The sequence below is a fragment of the Peromyscus maniculatus genome, chromosome 18, assembly GCF_049852395.1.
Source record: "Peromyscus maniculatus bairdii isolate BWxNUB_F1_BW_parent chromosome 18, HU_Pman_BW_mat_3.1, whole genome shotgun sequence".
Taxonomy (NCBI): domain Eukaryota; kingdom Metazoa; phylum Chordata; class Mammalia; order Rodentia; family Cricetidae; genus Peromyscus; species Peromyscus maniculatus.
In genome coordinates, this window is record NC_134869.1 from 18,293,721 (window position 1) to 18,314,590 (window position 20,870).

Here is a 20,870-nt window from a genome sequence, read left to right on the forward strand (position 1 = left end):
CAACTGAAGTCCCCTCCTCTCAGATGACTCCATCCTGGGTCTGGCTGACATGAAACTATCCAGCACCTACTCTAGACTTGGTGCCCACAGAACCGAACCCAGGAAAACTGACAAGCATCTTGGATTCTCAAACAATGACAACTTTGGACAGCAGAAACCTCTCACCCAGTATGAAATTACACCTTCAATAGCTAAAGAATAATTTCTTCAGTGGATCAATGACCCGCCTTGAAAGGGAAGAGTAGCCCAAAGGCCGTGTGCCTTTGTGGACGTGGCGTTAACCCCCCCAGATCCATGTGGTGCTTAATAGTAAAAAGGAGAGCCACAGTGGTAGTCGCCAGACACCGCCGCCGCTGCCATCTTTAACGCTTCAGAAGAGGAAAGAACGCCATTTTCCGTGTCTAGTTAGTTTCAATTCCAAAGGAGAAGGAACTAATGGATGCAGATGAGGATTTAACAGTGATGTGTAAGGCTTTGCTAACCCTCCTCTTCCTATCAGATTAGGGAGCTCCTGTGTCTTACCCGTCATTGTAACCCCACTTGACCTGGCGAGTAGTAGGCACACAGTACATACTTGCTGACTAGCAAACTGATCTTCACCAGCTGGCTATGGAAATACTTCAAGCCACCACGGAAACCGAAGGGCTGAAAGCCTCTCTAACTTTCATCATCACCAGCACCAACACTGGACATTCCACATCCTCCCTATTAGTTATTTACAACGGTCTGACCCTGTGAGGAAATGTCACGAAACACGACAGAATCCACTAACAAGAGTTTTATTAAAATAGGAAAGAGAAGCCGGGCGGTGGTGGCGCACGCCTTTAATCCCAGCACTCGGGAGGCAGAGCCAGGCGGATCTCTGTGAGTTCGAGGCCAGCCTGGACTACCAAGTGAGTTCCAGGAAAGGCGCAAAGCTACACAGAGAAACCCTGTCTCGAAAAACCAAAAAAAAAAAAAGGAAAAAAAAAAAAATAGGAAAGAGAGGCAGACGTGACAGGCCTGCGAAAACACACATGAATAAAGATGGAGTTGGGAACACGGCACCAGCTTATAAAGGCTGGGCCACGCCTGCACACAGGTCCATGTGGCTTTTCCACACATGCGCATAGATCACATGGTTGCACTGAGTGCTTTACGCAACCACGTAAAGCCACGGGGTCCTGGTCACGTGAGACGTTTTGGCCCGGAAATGGCTATTTTGACCCGGAAATGGCTAGGCGGAAGTGTCTAGGTCTGCTAGGCATGCGCAACCATGGGGGCATATTGTGAATCCCTATCACTCTGCCTACCAAGAGTTCCTACCCCAGTAACAAGGAACATAGGACAGCATAGGACAATTTTCAACATAAAAAAATTACAACAATGATTTCATAATCTAAACTAAAATCCACCTTGATATGCTCCCAGCACTTGGTCCTGATTAGATCTTGCTGTGGAATAATCCTTCTGTACACTGAAAATATATATTGTTCTCATTGCTAATAAAAAGCTGACTATCAGATAGCTAGGCAGGAAGAGATTGGGTGAGACAGCCTAACACAGAAAGAATGCTAGAATGAAGAAAGACAAAGTCAGAGGAGATGCCAGCTAGCCACCAAGAAAATGAGGTAATAAGGCATGAGTCATGTGGCAAAGCACAGATAGGAAATATGGGGTAATTTAAATGTAAGAGTTTGCTAGTAACAAGCCTGAGCTATGGGCCAAGCATTTACAATTAATATTTAGCCTCAGGGTGGTTATTTTGGACTGGGCAATCAGGACAGGAAACTGCCACCTACAAGATCTTCTGTAAAAGTACCAAACAATTCAAAACTCACTTCCAAACACAGCCTTCCCTGGACCTGAGAATACCCAAGTAGTCTATGCGCTCCACTATCTCAGGTCTCTGTAGAACTCATTAAACTCCATCTCCCTCATCCTGCATGGCTGGTGTTCAGTGGCTTTGCTCTAGGGTGTGTGTGGATCACAGTGAGAAGATCCAGGTTCAGTTCTAAAGACACCCATTGCCAAGTCAGCCCCATGTTGCCTTGGTAATGCTTTTTGTTACTTCTACCGTGGTTGTTTATTGACTTTGCAAGCATCATCGGAACCTCCTGGCTGTTTTCACACCCCACTGCTCACTCCACAACAACCCTATTTTTGCATCGTTGTCGTTCAGAGAACATAGAGTGAAACCATGTGTAAATACCCTCTTCAAATCAGCATGCCTTTGCAAAATCCCTCAGGACTTCTGCAATGAGAAATTTCACATTTCAAAATAAAAATAGCTCCTACTCACAGTTATCCACATTGTACTTGGGTTTGGCTTTAAGAGTTGGAATTAAAGGGGAAAAAAATCAAAGAGTATATTGCCAGAAGGGGCCCTAAGTTAAATCTAACCTAATCTGACTCAGAGAGTATAAACTGCTTCTAAGAGAGGTGAACTGGGGCTGGAATTCAAGTCTTTGAACTGCTAAGGGCAGCATTCTTTCTGCCACACAGCAAAGCCTTGACAAAGGAGAAAAGAACGCCAAGACCCACTGGAAAACCTGCTTTCAAGTTTGGAGATGAAAAGCCACTTAAAAAAGAAAAAGAAAGAGTCGGTTTGTAGCATTTTTTTCTCTAGCCCTAAAGGCTAGAAATTATTATTTCTCTTAATAAAATGGATGGGCTAAAGCAGGATGATTTTCTTCCCAGAAAAACAGCTTCAAAAAGCCAAAATATAGATGGCTTTTTTCCAACAAAAGCAGGAAAAATACACACAATAAATTAGCTCAGCCACAGGATGGCACTGCAGAGTTATGTATCATCAGTTTGTGTCAGTAGTCTTCTCAAGGTTGACTTCAAGTTTATTTAATAATGCGTGAGCAACTTAATAACTGTGCACGCCAAATACTTAACTGAAATACCTATAAAAGTGAAACGCAAGTCCATACTTTGGGTAGCGTATTCTTTTAATGTTTGTTGAGTTCCAGGCTGCAGCTTTAAATGCCTCAGAAGATGCTAGATTTATTCTGTGACCCAAAGCACACATGTCACTTGGTTGTTAGGAATAGCAGCTTCAGGTAGATGACTCCCTGCACTACTTAAGATAGACTGGTGAGTACATTATGTGGCTTCCATCTGAGGAAAAGGCCCTCATCAGTCTCGGTCTTTAGGATTTCTTTAGGAAAGAAAGATCTGCCTCGCTCACACAGCTCCTCCCATGGAGTAGGTAAACCAGAATAAGACAGGCAGGGCAGGAGCCCATTTAGTGAATGGGTAGGCATTGCTCTTAGGGTGTTGTACGGTGGTACTGCGTGACAATGGTCTCAGAACACCTCAAACTACAGCCGTAATCGTGAGCAAGCTCAGTTTTCTCAGCTTCTGCATCCCCACCTGTAAGTTGGTGAAAACAGTGTCCTCCCAAAGTGTTGGTGTGAGGATTAAGTGAGAAGATTCATACGTGGTACGTGGTGAGCTCTTGTCCAGATGGTGACAGTGGTGATGATGATGATAATGATGGTGGTGGTGGTGATGATGATGACGCCACCATCTAGTGGTGGTGGTACTGATGATTCTACCTCAAAAGACTGAGGTGAGTGTTGCTATGTGAGGGACGCCCTTCTACAGCACCCAAAATGCAGCGGGGGATGCAGCCACAGTGAAGGGTAGCCATAATGCCTGGGGCTCCACAGAACTGGGAGCTTGCGTCAACCAAGAACAGCTGGAGAAGCCCAGGTCAACTTCTGTCTCATGCAATTACAGACTTGAACTCAGGGACTGGGAGAACGGTTCCTCTGAGAAAATGCCATGCAAGCACAGTGACCTGAGTTTGATCCCCAGCAGCCATGAAAAAGCCAGGCACAGTGGCATGTGTCTTTAAGTCCAGCACTGGAGGAAGTCAGGGACAGACAGGTGGCTCACTGGAGTTCACTGGCCAGGCAGGCTGGCCAACTGTGCAGGCTCTGGGAGAGTGCCTGTCTCCAAAACCAAGGGGAAGAACAACTGAAGGGCATCTGACGTCAACTTCTGACCCCCACGCACATTCACACACACACACACACACACACACACACACACACACACACACACACCAAATAATAATAATTTAAAAAAAAACAAAACAGACAAGTTCTATCGAATCAAAAGTCCCTGGAGCCTGTAGGTTTCATATGTGGTGGGATCTCCAGGGCTTATCTCCATTTAATGGAGCTACCCATGTGTAGCCTCAGATGAGCAATCAATTTACCATGTGGGCGTTTGGGGATTTCTGGATAAAAAAAATCATTAATTCCCTTGAAGCTTGCCATACTGAACAAACTTGTGGTGAGATTTTGTTTATGCTCTAACAAATAAAGCTTGCCCGGAGATCAGAGGGCGGAGCTAGTCACTAGTTAACCATAGAAACCAGGCAGGGGTGGCACACACCTTTAGTACCAGCACTTGGAGGAAGTAGGAAGATCAGAAGTTCAAGGCTACCCTGGGCTACACGAGATTAATCCAGTCTAAAAGAGCAACAGAGCCAGGTGGTGGTGGGTCTTTAATCCCAGCACTTGGGATCTCATACCTTTGATCCCAGCAGTAGGGAGGTGGAGACAGGAAGTGATATGGCTGGGCAGAGAGAGGAATATAAGGTGGGAGGAGACAGGAACTCAGCCCTTTCAATCTGAGGATTCCTAGAGGTAAGAAGTCTCTCTGGTGGCTGGCTACTCTGCTTCTCTGATCTTTCAGCTTTCACCCTGATATCTGACTCTGGGTTTTTATTATTAAGACCAATTAGATTCACACTACACAAACCGGAAGAATTAATGTGATCTTCAAGAGCCAGCTGAATAACCCCACATTCTCACATGCTTCCCACAGGTCTGGGACCATTCAACTGTTCTCCTTCACCACTTCCGTTCTAGAGACAAACTCAAGTGACTGAGTGAGGAGAAGAGATGTTTGGCATAGATTATAAATAAATTATTTTAAGATAACTATCACATTAATTTAAAATTCTCTTAATGCTAACAAGTACAAGCACTAACAACCAAATGTTGACACAGACAAGCTGTGTCCTTCATAGCTCTGGCTAGCAGACCAAGCTAGGATGGCTCTGTGAAACAGTGTTTGTTAACACAGCAAGAACAACACAAACATGCAAGTTCTTTTTTAGGATCTCAACTGGAACTAAAAGTAGCATCAATGGTAGAGTCTGCAGAGCAAGTTATTATTAAATGTAGGATAGCCTTGCTTCCATTTAATTCGTACTCAAATTGCTGGCCGAGACTTCGTTCAAGCTATTATTAGTAACAGTCTCTTTTGTCATTTGAGGAACAAACCAGAAAATGAACATACAATTAATGTTACCCATTGAGCATGCAAATATCACGCCTTCCCTTTTTTTGTATTTTTTCTTTTTTTGTAAGATAGGGATTTGGGGGGGGGGTTGGTTTTTGGTTTTGGGTTTTGGTTTTTTTGTTTGTTTGTTTTTTTGTTTTTCAAGACAGGTTTTCTCTGTGTAGCTTTGCACCTTTCTTGGAACTCACTCTGTAGCCCAGGCTGGCCTCCAACTCACAGAGATCCACCTGGCTCTGCCTCCTGAGTGATGGGATTAAAGGTGTGCACCACCAGCTCCATTTTTATTTTTTAAGTGTTGTTAGCTCTAAGATATATGTCTAGTTTTGATGAGAGATGTAAAAAAAAAAAAAAGCCTTTCCAGAGCATTTGAACACTGAGGCTTGAAGCTTTCATAAGGAAGCAATGTTTCACGTGCCAACAGTAACTCCAGTGGGGTCTCAATGGGAGTATAGTTGCCTTCCTAGCCTACGTTCCAATGCTTGGAAAATGAATACAGAAAATAAATGTGCTTTCTGCCAACAAAAGTGCTACCAACATTGTGGGGAAATCAATAGACATGTCGTCAACTTCCTCATGCTAAGACCGATCAGAGTGGGTCCTAGTAAGTGCGAATTGTATAAGACAACGTCTCCTGGCCTAGCAGATGGCTCAGTCAGCGAAGCGCTTGCCTCATGAGCATGAGTATCTGGGTTTGATTCCCTAGAACCCGTGGGAGAATGTCAGATATGACAGTGTATGCTTGTTATCTTAAGACCGGAGAGATGGAGACAGGGGGATCGCCACGGCAGGCTGGCCAGCTAGTCTGTTCTAATGGTGGACTTTAGACCAATGTCTCCAAGGAGGCAGAGAGCATTACTAAGAGTGATACCAAATAATCCAATGGCCTGCATATACACATGTATTTGCACACTTGTGAACACACACATATAGACACACATAGTATATGCATACAATAATAACAATAAATCAGCTGAAGGAGTCAGAGAGTTTAGGTGATTTTTTAATCAAACAGCAAGTGAGTCATAAGTAAAAAGTCCCAGAACGCCACAATATAAACAGTTTATCCTGCAAACCAAGACACTTTCCAGAGTGACGGAGGGCACTCTTCATGATTACTGTGGGACAAAGAGCATAAACAGGGATGTCCTGGGCCAGCCAGGAAGGACAGTCCCCTTTCCTAGTAACCAGAGGGATCGGGTATCAAGAGTGACAAATGTGGCTTCTGGCACATGGAGACGCTAGAATGTGCCTGTCTGTGCTAATAATTCCCATTCTTTACACTGACTCTTCATGGCCCTCGCTGTATATGATTACCATTAAAATCAAGACCAATCCATTCTATCACATATATTCACTGAATGTTAAATGATTCCCTAAATACTCTTTGCTCAACTCGGCATTCAATGTATGGTATAGAAAGCCTTAGGAGAGAAGTCTTACATTGTATTTCATACCTTGGAAGCTTGCCCTATGATCATCAGTTTTCGGCAAATGGTGTAAATGTAAATGGTACCTAAGTGGGGAGAAAGATTGTTAGCATCTTTTTCAGTCAGAAGATGGAGGTTGCATATTGCAATTTCTATAGCTTAGGTCTGTCATTCCCAAAACAAGCACTCTCATGAGGTTTGGTAATGGTAGAAAGTGATAATTGTTGTAATTTTTCTCGTCACTTAAGCACAAAATTATTGAGTTAACTAATATGAACATATTTTAAATATGTTAACACCACAATCATTCAGCCTCCTTTTATGGCAATTTGAGTTTTAAAATATACTGGGGAGAACAATATTTTAGCAGAAAATTTATATAACTTGTGGTTTTATTAACTCTAAAATGTTCTTTTTTCCTGTGCCTTTCTTATGGCTGAAAAATGAAAGATTTCTCTCTGACTTATTAGGATACATATTTAATCAGTGTGGGACACCATTCAACGAGGAAGCTCGGGGTAAACTGAAAACTTGAAACAGGTGAGGAGCGGCATTCAGTCTAACGAAAACTACCATCTCAGGAGGATTCGTGTGCCAGACGATTCATTACACGAGAAGAGAAAGCTGGTGGCGGGGTGAGAGAGGCGGAGTGCATCACTAGACCTCTGTCGGCAAAGGGCACCGTCCTGCTATAAGCATGCTCAAAAGCCCACGTGCTTTTGGAAGGTTCGCCTCGCAATGACAAGCAGTCCAGCCGTTTTCTACAGAGTAGCTGATCTAAAATTCACGGCCAGCAAGACTCAACTCTAAAAGCATCCGCTCCCAAAAACATTCCTTGATTTTTAAAACACCTGTGAGCACAGCAAACATCATTACACAAGTCTACAACAGAAACACCGAGCGCCATCTGAAATCCTCACAGCGCCGAACGCTTCCAAGAACACAATTAATTGGATCTTAGCAGTCAAGGGCTTGGCGGACTGAGTGCCCGTGACATGTGTGGTGATATATTGGTTACCCTAATAAATTTGCCCGGGGATCAGGCAAGCCAGCCACTTAGATTAGACATAGAGGCCAGACAGTGGTGGCACACACCTTTAACCCTATCACTGGAGAGGCAGAGATCCTTCTGGATCTCTGTGAGTTCAAGGCCACACTGGAAACAGAGCCAGGCAGTGGTGGCACACGCCTTTAATCCCAGTACTAGGAAGCACATGTGCCTTTAATCCCAGGAAGTAACGGCAGGGCAGAGAAAGGTATATAAGGCATGAGGAAACAGGAACTAAAGCAGTTCAGCTGAGACCCTTTCGGGTGAAGACTGAGGATTCAGTCAGAAGATTCGTGGAGTTGGTGAGGTAATAGGTGGTGGCTGCCTGTTCTGCTTCTCTGATATTTCAGCTTTCACCCTGATATCTGGCTCTGGGTTTTTCGTTATAACACCATTTAAGATTCAGACAACAGACATGTACTTACTGCCTTCAGGAACCCACCCAAAGCCGTCCTAAGCACCTCGGCTTGGCTGTGTTGAGAGTATGACCCTTGGGGCCAGGGAGACGGCTCAGTGCCGGCTTTGTGAGCATGAAGACCTGAGTCAGCTGGGTGTGGTGGCACACACGTGTAACCCCAGTGCAGGGAGGGTGGAGAAAGGCGAGGTCCAGGGACTCACTGGTCAGCCAAGCTCGCTAAATCGGTGAGCTCTAGGTTCAGGGACAAAACCCTGTCTCAAAAGACAATAGAGGAAGCCACCCTGACACTAATATCTGGCATTCACACACATACGCGTACATACATATACACTAGACACACATATATACTACACTAGATACACATATGCACTCATATATCAACTACACACACATGCACCCACATATACATTACACATACATGTACTATACACACATACACACTACACATACACACAAATACACTACACACACATACACACTACATATATACATACACACACATGCACGTAAATATACCCCACACACATGCACATACATGTACATTACACACGTACATTACACATATAGACACACACACAGAGGACAAAATGCAGCTGTATGACTGATTCCTTGTAGAAAAGAAAAAGTCACCAAGTACGGCAGTGCACAGGAAGCACATGCCTGCCCACAGAGCACGTGACTCGGGGTTCAAGCCAGGAGCCTGGAAAAATATGTCAGCAGTTGGGGGCTGTCCTTGGGGACGACAAAGGCCCTTCTGTGTTTCAAACCATGCCTGTAACCTTGACAACCCTGGTCCATCCCGGCCACATCGGAATTCTTCTTTGACAGCTCTGGATTTTGGCCTGGCTCACTAATGCCCACAAGCAGAAGCCACAGGCAAGATAGATGGTACAGGATGGGACACAGACTGAATCTTTATGAACTCAGACATTATGGAAGTCAGCTGCTGCTCTTTCTTCTTCTTCTTCTTCTTCTTCTTCTTCTTCTTCTTCTTCTTCTTCTTCTTCTTCTTCTTCTTCTTCTCCTTCTTCTTCTTCTCCCTCTCCTCCTCCTCCTTCTTCTCCCTCTCCTCCTCTTCCTCCTTCTTCTTCTCCCTCTCCTCCTCCTTCTTCTCCTCCTTCTTTTGAGCCAAATCCCTACTCTGAATTTATTAAGCCTGATCCTGGGACTCCTCTTCATCAAAGATGGCCACTGTCAAAATGTTCTGAAAGTCTTGATTAGTTGAGTTCAGTTACTTGGGAAGGTTTGACATCTTCCAGAAAGAATCAAGACTAATTAATGTCTTAAGTGACCAGTGGTAAGCTGTCTGCATGAAAAGGTCAAATCACTTTGACAAGTTATTAAATGCACACTTCTGACTGCTTAAATACAAACTGTTAAAACTCCGGGGCCTGTGGACCAGCTTGTCCCCGAACAGTCCAGGTGGCTCCTTCAGCTCCTTGTCCAACTGCCCCCAAGCAGTTGACGTACATTTCTAGCCCTCCCTTAGCCAGGGCCTCTGCTTCCTTCCTTGTCTGCCTTCTCACTGGATTTTCTCCACGGCAGCACCTAACATATTGGTTTCGTGCACCACCTCCCTGTGGGAGAAACAAGTGTACATTTTCATCTGCTATTTTTTCCTGCTTCTTGGGCACCTAGGACCAACCATGCTGGGCTCACGGGGGGGGGGGGGGGGTTACTCAGTCAGTCTTAGTACTTAGGTTTAGTCACTAATTAGTGAAACCAAGTATAATATATGTATATCTCACTACCCAGCAACTCCACTCCTGGACATAGAGCCCAGAGAACTGTCCCTGTCCCTCCAATCTATAAAACAAGATACGCAAAGATATTCATTGCAGAATTGTTTATGCAAATAGAAATACGGGACAGACTAGGTGCCCTCCCTAGGGACACGCATGGGCAGTTGCAGAATGAGTTAAGGAATTAGAGTCCCGTACAGGAACCTGACTGATTCTACAACACAGCATTGACTGAGAAATCCAGGAAACAGAATGTCTAGAGTTCAGTCATATTTATAAACATAAAGCTCACACCAGAAAAGGGGCCAAGAACTCGAATCTCTTTTTCAAAGAGAAAAGGAAGAGGAGCAAATCTGATTGTTTGTTTGTTTTTGAGACAGAGAGTGTCCTAAAGGCCGGGCTGTTATGATATATTGCATGGGGGACCCCGAGGGTATCCCGCAGGTGCAAGGAAACCTGCTGGGCAGATGCGGTGGCCCACGCCCTGTGGGCCTGGCGGAGGGCGGTGGTGGCCAGTCATTCACACCCCAGATGCTGCATCCGTATGAAAATGGCATATTATTATAATAGAGAGATGAAGGAAAAGATAAGAAAGGGGGAGAGGAGAGAGAGGAGTTGAGGGTACACACCTCGTAGGAGGAAAAGCAGAAGAGAGAGAGGAAGGAGAGAGGTTTTTCCTTAAAATGAGGCTTTTTCAGGACACAGGCGCTGAGGGGCAGGTCCGAATCCTAACCTTGGTTTCCAAGGGGCGGGTCCGAATATTAACACAGGCTGCTCTTGAACGCTCCCTCTTCCTGCCTAATCCTCCACATGCCAGAATTATAGGTTTATGTGACTGTATCACATCCATAGCTGATCTTAAGGGCCATAAAACGGCATAGACCGTTTCTACCCGTCAAGGAGCTCCAGCCTTGCACATGGTGTTCACGGGCTCATGGGTGCAGACGCACTCCCACGGCCCGGTCCATCTCTGCCAGCACGCCTCAGCTAAGGGAGTCGAGGACGCTGCTGACGACCAGCCACAAATGCTTAACGGTCACTGATCCCAAAGTCTTGTCAAAGTCACTCTCATTTCTAACAGCAAATGCTCAATGTCATTTCAGTCAAAGTGCCAGGATGTGATTTGGGGTGGATAAAGATGGAAGCAGCTAGGAGATAAACTTTCAGTTGCCATGAGGTGGGGGGAAACACAGGATATTTTCATTGGAATTATTCTTTCCTAGTCTTATGCACGTGAGACAGACTATCACTATTATTTTTTTGTTTAGAGTATATTATCCATCCTTAGCACCATCAGGAAAATAAAAAACACATATTATCCAGAGACCAATATAGTAAACACCCAGAGTAACTTTAGAATGAAACAAAAGTTACGCTTTAATTGCTAAGATTAGTTTCTTTACACACATGCGCATTATATATAATATATATAAATATATATATAAAATAGTGTGTATATATGGACAAGTGTTGCTGAGAGAGAGAGAGAGAGAGAGAGAGAGAGAGAGAGAGAGAGAGAGAGAGAGAGAGGAGAGATCCTCACTCAAAAACAAGCTGGGCAGGGGATGTTGCTATGTAGAAAGCCAAAACTACTAGGCAGCGTCTTTAAGGAGAGAACTAAAAAAGCAAATGATTCATAGAACCAATCTACCACAGCAGCCCCTTAATCCGCCCCCCCACGTCTTCCCCCTTACCAACGATGGTCCCTGAAACCAACCACCCCACAGCCACTGACCCTTCCTTTGGGGGAAAACCCCAAAGTCTCACTGGTGAGGACAAACTACAATGTAATCCAATTTTTTAAAAATCGTATGATTATCCTATTATAAAAATGTGCACGTTTTAAATCACAGCATGATCAAGTTACCCTCGGACTTGGTAATAAATAAACTTGAAATGAGCGTCTGAAAGGCGCAACGGGAAACGGGACGTTTTGGTTCCCACCGTTGAAGAGGATCCAGCAAAGGTGCTCCTGCGGGAGAGCCACCTGCATGATGAGCCGCAGGGACGACAGGATGTGGAGACACTGGCTCACGGACTCTTTATTCTGCAGGTTGGCATCGCTTTCACAGACCAGCTCATAGCTGCAAATGTTTTTGCCACTCAAAGCGTGAAACTGAAAGACATGGGGAAACAGACAAATATAAACTGGGCTTATAAGATTCAGAAAAGGCATTTCTCACCAATGTAAAAAAAAAAAAAAAAAAAAAAAGCCTAAAATGATTCATTGGTTTAATGCATTAGTATGCAAAGAAACATAAGACAGGCTTCATTAGAACATTCATTTAGTTAGATTAGCTTTCCGTAGGCAAAAGAAAATCCCAAACAAAAGAGTACTAAAATCCCATTATCCATTATCTCATTACCATTCAGCACTATTTGTAATCTCATCCAAGAGCATTTTAACCTATTTATTAACTCAAATGCGATTACTTCAATTTATATAATGCTTTCAGCAAATGTTGATTGACCACCGCTGTTTCAAGGGAAGAAACAGCCTCGGCTCTGGGCAGAGGCAAAGTGTTCCAGGCACAGACAACATCAGGGATGCTCCGGGTGTCAGTCATGCTCGCTGAGTCCAGAAGAGGCCATCGGATACCGGGAGTGTTGTGAATGTGGGCGCTGAGAACCAAACTCGGATCCTCTGCAAGAGCAGCAAGCACTCTTAGCTGCAGACTAGGCTCTCCAGCCCCAGGCTGGTTTCTTAACCTCTACTAATCTTGTTTTTTTTAATCAGTAAAAAGGGAAAACAACTCCACTTCTTAGGGTCGTAGGAGGCTGTGAGCTGATAATTATACAGTGCATTTGGAGGTTACTTAGCACAAAGTTCACTTTGGCGTGACTTTTTTTTTTTTATTTGCTTTTGGCTTATGTTTTTGTCCCCATAAAGGCACCTGGGGTATTTGGAAGGAGGCAACAAGGCCAGACTCTGAGAATCACAAGGAAGGTAAAGCTGACAGGGTCCCATAGCCCTATCTTCTCATCAGGGATTCCTTTATCTCCAGATTCCCAAGCACAGTTCTGAAGCTTCAGGGAACTCCACTAGCAAATTGATGCCAGCAATTAATATAGTAACACTGATATAATAAAGATATAGCTTAAAATTTCTTATCAAAAAATCTGTTTGCACTAAAGGAGCACTTTTTTTTAATTACGATACCTATATACTAAGCCTTGTTTTCCTCATCTTTAAGATAGGGCAATAATAAGATCTATCTTGAACATGTTGTAAGGATCCAGTATGTTTTCCAAAACTCTTTGTAAACGAATGTACCTGCCAGTATTAGTTGCTATGGCAACAGCGCTGCCTGCAGAATGAATTGGCACTTACATTTACACAAACTCCAAAGCTCTGCTCCAAAGCCTAATAAATTCACTGTGTTGACCAGCCCTCAAAACACGCAGCAGACTGCTCACAGCGTCCAGCCAGATGCTGTACCAGGCACAGGATGGCATCTAGACACTGTCAACCGAAGGCTACACTAATCACCAAGTCACCAGCCGCGGGGCTCTTCGCTGCTTTTCCCACCTTACCGTAAGCCCAGCAGTTTCATCTCCAAAGCCTTTGGGGAAAAAGACAGATTTGAACTGATTCACATCCTCTTTGTACTCATCGAAGTCAGTAGTGAACTGCTGGAGATACCTCCCATAGCACTGCAGAAGAGCGAGCTTGTATTCCTAAAATAAAAGAGGACTTGGTTACAGTTTCAGAATGTTGTCTTAAGATTGAGCGATATGGCCAGGTGGTGGCGGAGCACGCCTTTAATCCCAGCACTGGCGGATCTCTGTGAGTCCGAGGCTAGCCTGGTCTACAGAGCGAGATCCAGGACAGGCACCAAAACTGCACAGAGAAATCCTGTCTTGAAAAACAAACAAAAAAAAAAAAAGATTGAGCAATAGTCACAGTATCCTTAATCTTATCGATGTTGGTTTCTACCACTTCCAGAGAGTCCCAGTGACTCGATGTACCCTTATTGAATACTGAATGTTACCATTTTGTACCTAGGGTCCATTTCTTTATATACCCAGCCCTACAACTACCAGGTGACCAGCACCATTTCCCAAGCATGCCTAATGTGACAGACCGTCTCTCTGCAATGGATGCATGTTACTGTGTTGAATCCTCAGAACAAGCCCACTGGGAAATGGGACCGTTGTGATCACGATGAGGAGAATATGCACATTTGTTCTAAATGTGGCAACACCCTCAGCTCCTCACAGACTCGGAATCGAAGTTCTCAAATCCAACACCCTCTGGTCATGGCGGCCCACACTGTCAACTCAAAAGTAAAGACTGGAGTCTTGTTACAGAGTGTGGGGGTGCGGGGGGGGGGGTTGTTTCCATCCCCCATGTGGGACAGTAGACCTGGAAAGTGTCAGCAGGGAACATGGAACCCTTCTACAGCTTCCTCCTCCACAGCCCTGTCTCCAGGAAAAGCCAATGGCTTGGCTCTGACCCGCCCACCTGCCTAGGCCTGTCTATCAGAAGCATTGGGATATGGCCAAGCTTAGCTACTGCCCATCACCAACTCGCTCCCTCAGTGTCTAAGATGTTCCCTCCTCCTGCACCAACATCCCCCACACTCACCCACTGCACCTAAGACTATCCATCTATCCCAGGCGATGCGACCTCTCAGGCCTAGAGCTATCAACATAAAAAGGGGCATTTTGTCAACTGTCACTCCACTTCATAGAACTGGAACTCACCTATTTTTCCCCCAAAGACCTTGTTTTCAAGTGTGTAAGAGCCTTGGTGCATGCATGTGGCGCTAAGGCTATCTCTAATTTAGGTAGAGGAAGCCAGAACTTAATTCTGTGGATGAAAAGAAAGGCACCTTAGACTGAAGCTTCTGGAAAGCTGATAGCTGATTAGAACTTGGGCGATTGTGGGGAGGTTGGAATGTTGCAGATCCAGAGTCTAACTACAATTTATCTTGGGCTACCTTTTAGCCCCTTTAAAGCATTCCTTGCCTGTCTCTGTGTTTGATCCTCATGACTTCACCATCAGGTGAAATCTCTTGAAATATGTTAATTTAGCAGACTGTTAGAATGGCCACCAACAAAAAGTCTAAATAAATATGCCATCAGATAGTATCTGAGGCTTACAGCAGAGATTCTTCCACTTTGCTATGACCTGTCTGTCTGATGTTTCTACCAATATATTTGAAAAGTGTCTTGATTGACAACTAGCAAGTCTTAAGCGATTATAAAAACTTTATGAAACTGTTAACCACGATGGACAAGTAATTTGAGGCGATCTGAACCTGTGCTCCAGGGCCACGGTCACTCACATTTGGCTTCAGGACAAATCATCCCTGACCCTTTCTGAGGTAAGAGTTGTATTTTTGTGTTGATGGTGTTTCAGATAGGTGTTTCTACATCTATCCTCTCTTTTGGTGAATTTGCCCTGGTCCCAGAACATAGATTAAAGTCTAAGCAGTAGAAATGCACGAAGAAAATCAAGCCAAGAAACTGAAAATGGAGAAAGCGCTAATACTGCCTATGCCCGGGCTAAGATCCCAGTGCATAAAGTAACTCCTTGTCCAGCACTGACTAGAACTTGCTATATTTGGACTTAAGCCAGAGCTCGGGGTTAAACGCACAAGGTCGTGAAATGAAAACCCAGCCGTGGCACAGTCTTATCAAGTCAAGTTCAGGTCCATGACATTCAGAATCATAGACCCTGATACTGAACTAACATTATGGTACATGCTCAGGTTCTAATAGAAGACTGAGCAGGAAATGGGGCACATAGGCCAGACTCACAGTACAGCAAAACACTCAGAGGAACCTAAAAGTCATTAAAACAGGACACTGAACAGCCAGGCCAGTAGCCGTGAGGGCTGACCCGGCAAGGCCGCCAGCCCGGTCAAAAACAACAGGAAGTGTTGTCTGGGCTCCTTTGTGTAAGGTAGGTACATGATGACTCAGCCCTTCCTGCTGGGGGCCACCACACCCTCTGTCCATGGAGCTGAGCTGCCTGCCCATCCCAGCCCGGCCTGCCTCTGCTTCCTGAAGAAACCACCCTGGAGAATTTCAAATACAAAGTGAGAAGGCTAACTTCATCGTCGTCATGACTGTTACTGGACCCCATTACAATTTTTAATCCATTTGAGTATGATTTTCAAAACAAACAAACATCCAGACTAGGAAAAGTATCGACCCAAACCCTAACCAGCCAAAGCAGTTGGTTTGGCGCTGGTTCTCTACGTTAGAATCACTTACTTTCATTTGACACAGGCTGTCTCCAACCTTCAGAAGCTTCTCGTTGTAGTAGTCAGACGGCAGCCTGGGGGCGTACTTGGTCCAGATATTAAACAGAGTAGTGGCACTGTGAGGATCGTAAAGAAAGACATCTTCAGAGTCGGCAGTCAGCCTCAATTAATTAGTGAACAACCCTTTAAAACCTGCCTTGTGCGGAATCTTTCTAATGTGCCTTATTGGTAATGTCTACGTACTAACTTATTATGTTATAGCTATTATAGCTCATGTTATTATAGCTAACATTGCCCACTGTTGACTGGAACTCGTCATATGCATTTATAAAAACTCCTTTTTAGAGCATGAACAAGCTGTGCCCCCTATCACTATCTACCACCATAGCAGTGTCCACTGAATTTCCCTTTTGGGGTTCTCTGTCTCAAGAAAAATCTTAGAAATTGACTCGGAAGGAAATCCACGGACAATTTTATTAGAGTTAATAAAATTGGATTCAGGAGGCAGAAACAGGTGGATCTCTGTGAGTTTGAAGCCAGCCTGGTCTACAGAGTGAGATCCAGGACAGGCACCAGAGAAACCTTATCTCAAAAACACAAAAATAAAAAAAGAAAAAGAAAGAGAGAGAGAGAGAGAGAGAGAGAGAGAGAGAGAGAGAGAGAGAGAGAGAAAGAAAGAAAGAAAGAAAGAAAGAAAGAAAGAAAGAAAGAAAGAAAGAAAGAAAGAAAGAAAGAAAGGGAGAGAGAGAGAGAGAGAGAGAGAAAGAAAGAACATAGTACAAGTTAGGTTAAAAAAAATCCCAGCAGCTATCAGAAGATGGAGAAAAAAAAATCATGCCTTTTAAGTTAGGCGTGGAATAGAAATAGAGAGATTGTTAATTAAGGAAAGTTATTTTTTTTATTATTGATGAAGGATTATTAAGGAAAAAGCACTCTCAAGAAAGGTAGTGAGGCGAGGAAAGAGCCATATGGTATATGGTCTGCCTGGCTCCCTCCTCTCTCTCTCTCTCTCTCTCTTCTTTGTATTTTATTAGCATTTCGTTTGCATGCTCTGCTCCTTAGATGATGTCAATGTTCCTCTGCAAACCTTTTTTTAATATATGTGAGTTCTTTTGCCTTGCCTGCATGTATGCGCGCCATGTGCCTGCAGTGCCTGTGGAGGCCACAAGAGGGCATCAGATCCCCTGAAACTGGAGCTACTGGTGGGTGTGAGACACTCTGGGTGCTCAGAACTGAACCCAAGTGCTCTGCAAGAGCAGGAAGTTCCCTTAACCACTGAGCCATCTCTCCAGCCCCTTCACATGTTAATCTGAAGCTTTTGTTTCTGCTCCTCCTCTGTCACAGCATCATATCACAGCTGACAAGCAACACTGCCCATCAAGTATTGGCGATGGGATTCACTCTTGGCGTGTGCTCGTGAGGCCCTTTTGATTAATGTATAATGTAACATATCAGCACCATTACAAAATACAAACGTTTCACTGCCCTGGAGTCCCTCTGTGCTCCACCTGTATGTTTCTCCCTTCATCCCTAATGTTTGTTATCACTGATCCTTTTACTGTCTCCATAACTTTCCTCCGACAGAATGCCATAAGCTATATAATCTTTTCAGACCGCCTTCTCTCATTTAGAAATATGTATCTCAGTTCCTCTATGGCTTTTCATGGTTGGACAGTTTGTTTTTATACTGATTAGTATTACATGAGCTGATATTGACATTTATTTTTTGTGCTAACCTTATATAGACTATCCTGGCTTGCTTACACGTTTTAACAATTATAGATAAAGCTGCTATGCATATCGGGGTTGGGGAAACAGCTCAGTTAATAAAATGCTTACTGTATACACATGAGGACCTGAGTTGGAAGTCCCAGAACCCATGTGAATAGCCAGGTCCTGTGACACAAGCTTATAATCTCAGCACTGGGAAAGCAGAGGCAGGAGGATCTCTGGGATTCAGGAGCCAGTAGCCTATGGTAATTTGTAGGCCCCAGACTCCAGTGAGAGACTCTGTCTCAAAAACAAAGGATGGTTCTTGACGTAGGACATCCAAGGTTGAATTCTGGCCTCTACACACATACACACAGGTGGGGGAGATAGAGAGAGATATTCTATGAGTACTCATATGCAGAGTTTTGTGTGGATACAATCTTCCTTTGGGTACCAAGAGCCACAGTTATTAGATTGCATTCTCAAGGGTGTGCCGTGCACTTAGCTTTATGGGAAATCATCCCTTATCTTCCACAAAGTTACCTCTGCCATCCTGCATCCCCTCCAGCATGGAGCTTCTGTTGCTCCCTCATCAGCATTCAGTCATTGGCGTCCTGGATTTTAGCCTTCTAATCGGCGTGCAGACGGTCTCATGGCTGTTTAATCCACAGTTCCCGGATGTTATTGCACATGGAGCATCTTCTTGTGTTCATTTTCCATGTGCGTATACCTCTTTGATGAGATGTCTTTTGGATATTTGGCCAATTTTTGAAAACAGGTTGGATGTTTGTTTTTTTGTTTTTTGGTTTTTTTGTTTGTTTGTTTTGTTTTCTTACCACTGATCTTTTTAAGAGTCCATTGCTTATCGTGGACAACAGTCTTTTATCAGATACGACTTTTGCAAGTATTAAGTTTACAGCCTACTCTTTCATACTCTTTGCAGTGTTTCACAGACCACGAATCTTTAATTTTGATGAAATTAAGCTTGTTGATCATTTCTTTCATGAGTCATGTATTTGGAGTCATGTAGAAAACGTAATTGCCAAACCCAAGGTTACCCAGATTTTCTCTTAGGAATCATACCGTTTTGAGGATTATGTTTTTGACAGATGATACTTTGAGTTGATTTCCAGGAAGGATGTAAACTCTGTAACTAAATTCATTTTCTTGCGTGTAGTTGTTAAGTATTTCCAGCATCATTTTGTCTTGTTTCTATTCCTTTGTCAAACTACAGACTATACCTCTGGGTTGTGTATTCCTCTCCATTGATTCATCCATTATTTCACTGATATCACACTGTCCAGATTACCACAGCGGTTTATAAACCCTTAGTGTGTAGCATTGGTCTGCCAGCTTTGTTGCTCTGGATTCTGTTTGTAATGAGACAGGGTCTCACTGTGGAGCCCTGGCCACCCTCAAAGTCAATATCCTCCACCCTCCCATGTGCCAGAATTACAGGCATGGGCCACCACGCTCTTAATTATCCCCCGAATTCCTTCTTCAATGTTATGTTGGCTATTTTGTATCTGACGCCCCAGAATTATTTTTCCTGTGTTTCATTTCATATCTGCAATGACCCCAAGGTGGGAAACAACATCCCCACAGACAAGGACTTTGAGGATAGTATTCCCTTCTTGCCTCAAGAGCAGTGACTAGCTAGTACAGGTAGAGTGCCTTGGCTTCTCTTCCTGTTGCTACGATAAAATACTCTGACAAAAACAGCGTAAGGGAGAAGGAGTTTCTTCTGCCTCACAGGTCAAGGTACAGTCAATCCATCATGGCGGGGAAATCAAGGCGGAAGCTTGAAGCAGCTGGTCATGTCGCGTCCCCAATCAAGAATTCACGCGTATCTTGCTTTCTCCGTTCTACACAGTCCGAGATGCTGATTCAGGGGGAAGGAAGCACTGTGTGTGGGTCTCCCCATCCCAATTAAGCTGATCAAGACATGCCGATAGGGTAACCTGACTTAGAGGAGCCGTCACCAGGGAGCCCGGAGGCTTGTCTCCTAGGCAATTCTCAATCTGTCAGGTTGGCAGCTCGCTAGCTGTCATGATGGTCAAGAATATAAGGAGGTGACTCGGGACAGAAGGAGGGAAGTGGGGAAGAGGACAGGGAGGGAGGGATGGTGACGGGGTCAAGGGTAGGTAGGTTGGGGAAATTCTTGTTTTTATTTAATTCTTCTCCAGGAAGAGCTCAAAACCATGTAGGATTACACTTCCTCCCACCACACGAGACAAAAACAGACGGTCAGTATTATAAAAGTGGCTTTTAATAAAAATGAACAGGGCAGTAAATCATTGCTAATTTTATTCATTCTCTGACTTAACACTGATTTCTTCTCTTTTTCTCAAATGTTATGAGTGCCTGTGGGATAAGAAAAAATCAGTCTAAACTCTCCTTAAAATTGTCCAATCCCATCTTCTAAATTTCTAGATACAGGAGGTGTTGGGAACAGAATGCATCCTTCCAACCCGAACACAGTATTGAAGCCTTTAACCCGGGGTCAGCTGTGCTGGAAACTGGGCGTCTGAGGGAGCAATTAAGACTAAATGAGGCCACGCCGTGGAATCCTGGTCTGATGGCATTAATGTCCTCACCAGAAGAGATTCCAAGAGTTTTGCTCATTTGTACTCTCTTTCTCCCGGGCTTCTTCAGAGCAAGGGCCCCGTGAGGGTAAAGCAGCTTCCCAAGCCAGGCAAACAGCCCTGACAAGGTCCTGACCTGGAACCTGAAGGCTTCAGAACGATGTGAAAATAAATGTCTTACCACTCAGTCTGTGGTATCTTGTTAAGGCAGCATGAACTGAAGAACACAGGCAGCAGGCTAAACTCAAAGAACCAGAGACTGGCCAGGCGGTGGTGGCGCACGCCTTTAATCCCAGCACTCGGGAGGCAGAGGCTCAGAGTTCAAGGCCAGCCTGGTCTACAGAGTGAGTTCCAGGACAGCCAAGGCTACACAGAGAAACCCTGTCTTGAAAAAAAAAAAAGTGGAGAATGGTTACTG

At 44.3% G+C, this 20,870-nt stretch overlaps 1 protein-coding gene across 1 annotated transcript in view; it reads right to left on the reverse strand.

Annotated features, from left to right (window-relative positions):
- Positions 1-20,870, reverse strand: part of Cfap54 (cilia and flagella associated protein 54) — a 297,311-nt gene that overhangs the window by 269,974 nt on the left and 6,467 nt on the right. Inside the window, exons 2-5 of the mRNA XM_042263184.2 lie at positions 16,168-16,273; positions 13,477-13,620; positions 11,887-12,058; positions 6,762-6,820 (exon numbers count right to left, since the gene is read on the reverse strand). Coding sequence (XP_042119118.2) covers positions 6,762-6,820; positions 11,887-12,058; positions 13,477-13,620; positions 16,168-16,273 — 481 coding nt within the window. The remainder of the gene's footprint in view (positions 1-6,761; positions 6,821-11,886; positions 12,059-13,476; positions 13,621-16,167; positions 16,274-20,870) is intronic.